This window comes from Spinacia oleracea, chromosome 1 (assembly GCF_020520425.1).
Source record: "Spinacia oleracea cultivar Varoflay chromosome 1, BTI_SOV_V1, whole genome shotgun sequence".
NCBI classification, from domain to species: Eukaryota; Viridiplantae; Streptophyta; class Magnoliopsida; order Caryophyllales; family Amaranthaceae; genus Spinacia; species Spinacia oleracea.
Window position 1 is genome coordinate 73715004 of NC_079487.1, and position 9332 is coordinate 73724335.

The 9332-nt window shown below is 39.0% G+C and overlaps 1 protein-coding gene across 1 annotated transcript; it reads left to right on the forward strand.

Annotated features, from left to right (window-relative positions):
* The first annotated feature begins 963 nt into the window (after nt 1-963).
* On the forward strand, nt 964-1431 carry LOC110790956 (uncharacterized). The gene has a single exon (XM_021995703.2). The coding sequence runs from the start codon at nt 964-966 to the stop codon at nt 1429-1431; it is 468 nt and encodes a 155-aa protein (XP_021851395.2).
* Nucleotides 1432-9332: the final 7901 nt, after the last annotated feature.

The window sequence follows — 9332 nt, forward strand, 5'->3', positions numbered from 1 at the left end:
CGAAATTCGTGATAAAAAGGGAGCCGAGAATGTGGTAGTCGATCATCTCTCTAGGCTAGAAATTGGAGGTGAGGCTAAGGATGATGTGCCGATTGAAGATGCTTTGCAAGATGATACCTTGTACATGGTTGGGAGTTCCTCTCTTCCTTGGTTTGTTGACATAGTTAATTACTTGGCTTGTGGGGTGATCCCCGAAGATCTCACAACTCAAGAGCGTCGCAAGTTGAAGTATGATGCTAGGCGCTATATTTGGGATGAGCCCACATTGTTGAGACGGTGCCCGGATGGCCTTTTAAGGAGGTGTGTTCCGGATGAGGAGTTCACTAGAGTTCTTCGTATGTGCCACTCTTCCCCTTGTGGTGGGCATATGGGGGGTGATCGAACCGCTTCTAAGATCCTTCAAAGCATGTTGTGGTGGCCCACCCTTTTTCGGGATGCTTGGGCATTTGTAAAGTCTTGTGATCGTTGTCAAAGGACGGGAAATATTTCCAAGAGACATGAGATGCCGCAAAATCCTATCTTGGAGTTAGAGGTGTTCGATGTATGGGGTATCGACTTCATGGGTCCTTTCCCTTCTTCTTATGGCAATCTCTATATTCTTGTGGAGGTTGACTATGTTTCAAAGTGGGCGGAAGCTATTGCCTCACCCACCAACGATCACAAAGTGGTTATCAATCTCTTCAAAAAGATCATTTTTCCGCGTTTTGGGGTTCCTAGGGCCTTGATTAGTGACGGAGGATACCACTTTGCCCATGGGAAGTTCAATACCCTCTTGAGGAATTATGGTGTTCATCACAAAGTTGGTGTTGGTTATCATCCTCAAACTAGCGGCCAAGTGGAAGTTACCAATCGGGAAATCAAGTATATTCTCGAAAAGTCGGTTGCCAAGAACCGAAAGGATTGGTCCATCAAGCTTGATGACGCTTATAGGCGTATAGAACGGCTTTCAAAACGCCGATAGGGATGACTTCTTACAAGCTTGTTTATGGAAAGAATTGCCACTTGCCGGTAAAGCTTGAGCACAAGGCCATGTGGGCCATCAAAACTCTGAATTTTGAACTAACTAGTGTGGGTGAGCGACGCTTGCTTGATCTCCATGAGTTAGAGGAGCTCCGCATGAATGCCTATGACTCGGCGAGCATCTACAAATCCCGGTCTAAACAATATCATGACGCTAGGATTGAAAAGAGAGAGTTCAAGGAGGGGGAGAAAGTCCTCCTTTATAACTCCCGGTTGAAGTTGTTCCCGGGAAAACTCATGTCCCGGTGGAGCGGTCCATTCGATGTTGTTCGGGTCTCCCCGCATGGTGCAATCGAGATTCGGAATGATGATTCCGGTCCCTTCAAAGTGAATGGTAATCGCCTCAAACACTATTCCATGGGTGATTCTATTGGCTCCTTTGCTTCCTTAGACCTCAAAGACCCCCCATGAATTTGGGGGGGATTCGTCAAGCTAATGACGCTAAACGAGCGCTACCGGGAGGTACCCCGCGGCTTTTATGCATATTCTTGGTTTGGTTTTATTGAGGTGGGTTCACGCTTTCAACCATTGCCTTGTTCGTCGATTTTTCGGTGAGTTTGGTTCGGTTTTTACCGGTTCTTTGCGGGACTTGCTCCCACGACATATCCGGTAACATCCTTCTATCTCACATGCATTCTTTGGGACGGGCATATTTCTTGTGGGGCATTTAGTTGGATGGGTAGTTGTGCCCCTCCTAGTTTTGTTTTAGGCCTTGGGGACATGGCCTAATTCAAGCTTGGGTTGTGTGGTTGCCAATTTATGATGCTCATTTCTTTGAAATCATACCTTGTGTGCACTTGTATATATTAGTTTCTTTGTTTTTAGTTTGTTTTTAGTTTGTTTTTAGTTGGATTTTTGTTTTCTTTTGTTTCTTTTGATTCTTTTTGTTTTCCTTTTGGTTGATTTCTTCTTTTCTTCCTTTTTCTTTCCTTTTTCTTTGTTTTCCTTTCCTTTTGTCAAGGCAAGTTTTTCTAGGTTTCTTAGGCAATATTCTTGATTTGGGCAAATAAAATTGGAACTTGTAGGTTATAACGCTTTTATTCCTAATTGGTAGATGTTTGCACAGTTTTCAATGTCTTGGGTCGAATCTAGGATTTAGATGTTAAGAAAGTTAATTGAACTTTGGGTAGCGTCACTAGTGGAAAAACCACCTGTTGAGGGGGGCATTTAAGGCCTGTTGAGGCGGGCCAAGCCCGCATCAAATGGAGGGGCTGCAACAGCTCGGTTATCTATTGAGGCGGGCCAAGCCCGCCTCAACAAAGTAGTCTGTTGAGGCGGGCCTTAGGAAGCACGCTTCTATAGACCCATTAAACAACCAGAATTTGTGACCAATTGGGGCGTCCATCAATAAAAGCCCGCCTCATCAACCAGGGTAATTATTAATATAAAGCCTACCTCAACGTGAATTAATGTTTTTGTTTTGGAAAATTGTAATTAATTTATTTATTTACGGTTGCTTTTTTATCTTGGTTGATGTGCCTTTTGCTTTTAGAGTATTGGTTAATGTGATCATGCTTGAATATTTTCAAGACTGAAAATGTGAAATTCAAAGCTAAAAGTTTGGGTAAATGCAAGAACACTATTAATGGTTCATATTGAATAAAATAATTAACCCATCAATACACTATTAATGGTTGCAAGAACACTGTTTTCTATGTCTTTTCTATGTCTTCGAAGGATCCGTGTACTTCTCCATTTGATAAATCTGCAAAAACAATTAGCAATAAAGATCAAATTTTATATCTGAGATAAGATTACATGAATTTACTTGAATTTCATATTGTGTACATCTGAGATATCAATTGGAGTTCTTACAAAAATTGGCAAAATTAATGAAATAATTTTAAAACAGAACAAAAAGAGATCGATGAATCCAAAATAATCGATCTCCATTTCGACAAAACCTATCGCCGTTTGGAAATTAGAGTTTTATTATCGATCTAGATCTAAAATCTAATAAAACCACAAGATTAAGAAATAAATAAATAAATTACGGATAAAATCCAAAAAATAAGTTATCAAAGAACCAAAAGTTTTTGAAAAAAACCAAGATAGTTGTTTAATGATTTCAGAGTAATAATAAAACAAATCCAAAAGGTTATCGAAAATTAAATGAAAATTAGGAGGAAACTTGCCGCTAAAATATTCTCCTCGTTCGTTCCGCCGTCTCCACCGTCATCTCTCGGTAGTTCCGTCGTCTCCATTGCAAATTGAAATATTGAATCCTTTCCACCTCCACCTACAGCGAATCATCACTCACTGTTAACATCACCACAAATTCTTATTTACAATGGGTGTACAATAAATATTGTACACCGAAGTAAAAGTTGACTTAAAATGCTTTAAAGTTACATTTATATATGTAAAAGTTATCTATTTTTTAATGATAAATTTTTTATTTGAATAAAAAATTATTTCTTCAAAATCACTAATAATGTATAAATTAATCATTTAACCCTTTAAAATGTTTATCTATCAACTTTTTAATTTTATAATATAAAAGTTACAGAAAAATAGGTTAAAGTTACGAAAAACTACATAAAAGTTGTCTTGGTGTACAATAAATTTATTGTACACCTTGTGCGCGCAAGACCTTTTGTAACATCACACCTTTTGTCGGAGTTTCAAAACTAACCTAAACATTATTATCTTGAGAGATGAAGAAGTAGAACAAGATGAAATGGAAATGTGAAAAGAAAAGAAAAATGAATTAAGGGGATGAAAGTTAAAAAACGGCTGAGTAAGTGGTTAATGAGAGGAGTGACATAAACCCTAGGAGTATATGTGAAAAAAGAGGGAGGGAGCAGCGTGGGCCCAATATGTTAAGCGAACAAAGTAAGCCCTCTTTAACAGATCAACGCTTCTCGAAGCGAACAGAAAAGCCCGCTTTAAGATATTCGGTTGACGCGAACAAAATAAAAGCCCGCTTAAACAGGTGATAAAATAGTTGACCCGCGTTGACTTAGTAGTTGTCGAAGTGTTCTTATGAAGGCCCGTCCCAACAAGGGAGCTGCAATAGGGCTTTTTTCCACTAGTGCATGCGTCTTGAACCCTTGGCTTGTGGTAAGATGGTGTCGATCTCTCTAGTGACTTGAAACCGGAGAGAGTAGTATTTGCTCCCATGTGAGGATCATGTTCACATTAGCCCAAACACATTGTTTACACATATTGAGTGGCATGGATCCTTAGCATTGACTTTCTTATCTCCCGAATTTGACTATTTCCTTCCCGAGACCGCGACCGGACTACTTTAGGGACGATGGAGGCATTTTCTTTCGATGACTATTTTTCTTTTTAGTTTAGGACTTTATTTTATATTTTTCATATATTTTTGTTTGCATTTGCCCCTTTGCTAGCCATTTGAGCCTTGCCCCTTCATTTCTTATAAGCACATTACAAGCCTAATAGCCTTTGTTTTATTTTCACCCTTTGAAGTGATAGTGAAGCTTTGAGTTATGATGCTTGATGGTTTTGAATGAATATGCAAAGTTGAAGAATGATTGATGATTGGTTAGAATGGCAAAGTTTGGGAATTATGTTGTATATAGTGAATAAAAGCAAAGCAAAGAGTGAAAGGAAAGTTTTGAAAAAGCCAAAAATAGAGAAAAACAAGGCAATGAGAAAAGTTTCATTTGAAACATAAAAAAAAAAAGAAAATCAAATCAAGAAAAGTTCAAAAAAGAGTTTTAGTTTAGTGTAGTTGTTGAATAAGCTTGGGGGTACCCCAAATAAGTGGTATGAGTTTGTTGTGGTTCGATTTGCTTGAGTTGAGTTCATTTATTGCGCTTCACTTTAGGAATGAGCACCAAATCCCAAATTTGTTCCACGCCTTTACCCCTAGCCAAACGATACACCCTCAATTTTTCTCTTGACCCTTTTGAGTTGAGTCTTTATCGGTGGAGGGAGGATTTGGTCAAGTTTATGGAATGGATTGTCATGCTAAGATGTCCCAACCTTCTCTTCTCCCTTGCAATTCTTGTTTTTCGGCGCCTTCGCGGCGTCATGAGAAACTATTCTTAAGGGTGGATGGGATCTAGAGATTTGACATGGTATGCTCGGTTGAAGGGTAATTGATAAGTGCGAACCCTTAGTTCTCTTTGCTTGGCACTTTAATCCTTCACTCGATTTAGGACATTGGTTAGTGTGCATTTGTTTATTTGGTTTGTAATATTAGCATTCTCTCATACTCGTTCCATAATAAAGGCCCTTTTCTTCAATTTTGTAGTTTCATTTTTCTTTCTTTTAATTTCTATTTTATTTTCCTTTCTTTCTTTCTTTTTCTTTTCTTTTCCTTTTTCTTTTCATCCTTTTTCTTGGTTTGTTTTTCATTTTAGGTCTTGCCTTGATTGTGTTTTTGGAAGAGTTATGGGTGTTTCTCTTTGGAAACCCTTGCGAGATCCCACTCGCCCTCATGAGCGATTGTGGGGTTTAAAGAGCTTGTTGCATGCGCTTAAATGCAATCATGATTCCTACGAAAGTGAGTTAGGTTGTACATTATTGTAGCTCTTGTTTTTGTACTTTTTAGAATTAGAATAATTTCTCAGTCTTCCCTATTTCGTGCTTAGTTTTCTAGAGACTAGCAAACGCCTAGCTTAGGGGAGTTTGATGAGCGACATTAAATGTCGCTCTTAGCTTAGGATTTCATGTTAGTTTATTATGCTTTTTCATAGTTTTTATAGCTTTTCGTATGATTTTTATAAGTTTCTATCCATCGTGTTCTTTATAGGTATGTGATTATGATTAAATATGATGGAAAACAAGTAGATTTGAGCCAAAACAGGGGATGTGCGACCGAACAGGTGTTCGTGCGCCCGAACAGAGAAGTAGTGGTGAACTCAATTAAGGAAAGGTGCAGATATGTGCGACCGAAAAGCCCTTTTTATTCGATCGCACAGGTGCCTCATTGTATGATCGAGCTCTGTTACACGGTCGCACAAATTGGAATTTTTAGACAGAAAGTCCCAAATTTTGGTGTTCGACCGCACAGGGATTTGTGTGGCCACACAAGATTGGTTGTTCGACCAAATTGGAATTCGAAGAAGACATGGCCAAGAAAAGCTAATTCGACCGAACAAGAATTCTTGTTCGGTCGTACATGACGAAGGAGTTTGTCTTCGCTTCGTTTGCTCGCACAGGATTGAAAATTTGCTCGAATTAGTTTTCTCTGTTCGACCGCACAAAGGGTATGTGCGACCGAATGCTTGCGCGGGCTGCAGAATTTCGAATTAAAGCTTCTTTTTGGGGAAACTTATAGATAGATTTTTTATTTTAATTTTAGAACATTCACTTTTACATTTACATAATTAGAAATTCCAAATACTTTTCCAGCATTTCTAGAGAGAGAAACTCCATAGTTTTGAAGCTTCAAGTTGTAATTTCTTCAACTCTTTCAATTCCTTGCAATTTTAATTCGAGTTCTTAGTTCTTTGTTCTTGGTATTTTTTGCTATTGTTCTCTAATTGTTCTTTAGTTCTTGAATTCCTCTTTGCTTTTGATTTTAGTTTCATTGATTCTCAATTCTTTAATTGATTTTGCAATTGAATGCTCAACTTCTTGATTCTTTCCTTCTACTCCTTCAATTACATGATTGCTTGCCTAAAATTCATGAATTTCCTAGTTTCAAGAATGTGTAGTGAGTAGATTTAGGTTAGGGATATGGGAGAATCTAGGGGCTTAATTAGGGGAAATTGATGGTTGAATGTTGATTGATTGATGTAATTAAATTTGATTTAGTGATAGGATATCCATGACTAATTGAGTAGTAGTTGCAAATACTAATTGATTGGAATTGATTGGATTGCATAGGCTAGGTTTGGCAAGACATTGTGAGCCTCTTTTATGCAAGTGAATAGTGGTTCCTATATGCAAGTTTATCTAGTTTAGGATTAGACGAAAGCTCTTTCGTAGATTAGATGCTTCGCGTGCTCCATCCGAGAGGTGGCAAGCACGTCATTCGATTATATTCCCCTATGCACTAAGTCGTTGCATCATCATGATTGCTTGATTGTTTAGATCGTTTCCCCCAATTCCCTAGGCTATCCCTGACTCCCTAGCGTTTCCCTATATTGTTTAATTCGTTGATTGATTAGCTTAGTTTTCTTAAAAATTAATTCAAACCAACTTTTGTCTAAACTAGCTTAACGCCTTGACTCAATGCACACCGTTTCTATGGGACGATCCCTATGCTTGCCGCTATATCAATATAGCCGGTTAGTTAGGTGTTTTACAAATTTTGTTTGGTCGAGTGGTTTTCTTTTCAACGATGGAAAAACACCTTATCACCCAACCAGGATAAACCTATTCATTGAGCCTAGAATTGAATGGCAGGACTCAATGAATCCAGATAAGAAGACGAGCTTGACTGTCTACATATAAGGCTCTATCGGTAATAAGTACTTACTATAGGTCTTGGTTTCGAAGTGAATGAAAGGTTTTTATGAACAGCACGAGTCCACGAATGAATTATTTCCATCGTTAAATAGTAACCAATCTCCCCAAAATCTTCTCTTTAGCGACTTCATACCTTTTGTCACGCTCCTTTTACCCTATCCCACGTGAGATCTGAGGCAAGGTATTCTGTAGGATCAAAAGCATCTTCTGCTGCTTCTGCCCCCCGGGAGATATAACTCCTAAACTCAACCTAAGGCAGCCTTTCTATTTAAAAGTGAGACCACCTAATTCAAGAAAGGCCAAGAGCAGTTGCTGAAAGATAGGTTTGATGCCCGTTCTTCTCGAAGCCGGAAAAAGTTTGGAGGCCTTCTTCCGTCTACCCTTCGCCTAGCGGCTAAGCTCGGAGACCCAAAGTCTTTTAAGCGATTTGAGACGACCTAAGAGAATGAGTGGCTTAACTCTCTAACGGCCGGGACAAAGCCATATCTTTCAATCTCGTATCGGACGGAAGTTCCTGAACTCCTTTTTTGGTTTTGAGTGAAATTCCCTCAAAGGGGATCGATAGGTTTCATCGAGTGCCTTACTGGAAAGAGACGATTTAAGGGAAGGGCTCTTTAGCTTGCTCCGAAAGAGGTCCCCTTCTCCCTTAGCTGCGAGACCCGCTCAATCATAACATTGGGTATGTAGGTCCAGCCGAGACTATGTTCTACTGACCAAGTGCAGTTGCCTCAATAGAAATGTTTTCCCCGGGATCAAAGACGGAATATTTCTCATTATACCGGAGAGGATGCCTGACCAGGGTTTAGATCTTTGTCCATCATTTCTTTCTATTTCTTTTGAATTACATGACTGGAAATCCTCCTTTCATCGGTGGTCAAAAGACCAATCACTTACTACCTAATTTCGAGTTTCAACCGAACTGCTCCATTTTTAATTTCCTGTTGCTTTGTCTTCTTCGGACCGGACCCCCTAACAAAACTACCCCCGAGCCGGATATGATTTTATGTAAGAGAGAGAACAAGCATAAGGGTGAGCATAGATAACTACTTATCTAAACCTAATTAGCGTAGATAATTAATGTTAAACTCGCTTATCCAAGAATAGGGTTTTCTCGCTTCTTCCTTAATGGGATTTGTTATTAAAAACTAGCTTCTCCCATACTTCCGTTTAAGGTTCTTTCACTTTCTTCGAACATAAGGAGGAAGCATACTGTGTATGCCTGCTAACATTGATTGTATGTTCAGATTTATTAAAATTAAAAACCCCGTGTTTTTTTATTGTTTCGGATTTCTCTTCCATGGGCTGCATCGAAATGTGATACATTTAATCAAACCCTTCCTGTTGTTAACGAGTAAGATCTCTCTCGCTAGGATCTCGAACGATAACGAGTAAGCAAGGATTGGAGAAGTATACTTGAGTACCTCGTCCTCTTCTTATGTTTCCGCTTTGTTTGATCCTACTTTATGTGTCGACTAAATCATGTAAACAACCTAAAGCTCTTCGAGCTTTTGAGCTTAAGCGAAGCTTTCGGTTTGTAATAACTAAAGCTATGCTTTCGGAAACAGCTACTAAATGTTAGAATATGAAGTTAGCTTCCTTCTTCTGGTAGCTAGGATATAACCTCGAATTGTTAAGGAGCCAAAGGAGCCTTCGAACATTATCAGGTATTCCCATACTCTATAGGACCTAAAGGTTTAAACGCTCTCTAGAAGATAGCTTACTTCGAATTGAATTGTTCTAGGAAAAATATGCCCTAAACCAGATCTAAGGCATTCTAGTATTCTAGATCTCCTTACCTTTGGTTTAAACCCTATTTATTTAGACCGGATGGGCCAGAGGGAGGAGCATTCTTTATCTGTAGCTCCTGATGCTAAACCATCTATTGTTCCTTTTGCTCCTGCGGTTACTGTTGCTTATGCTGC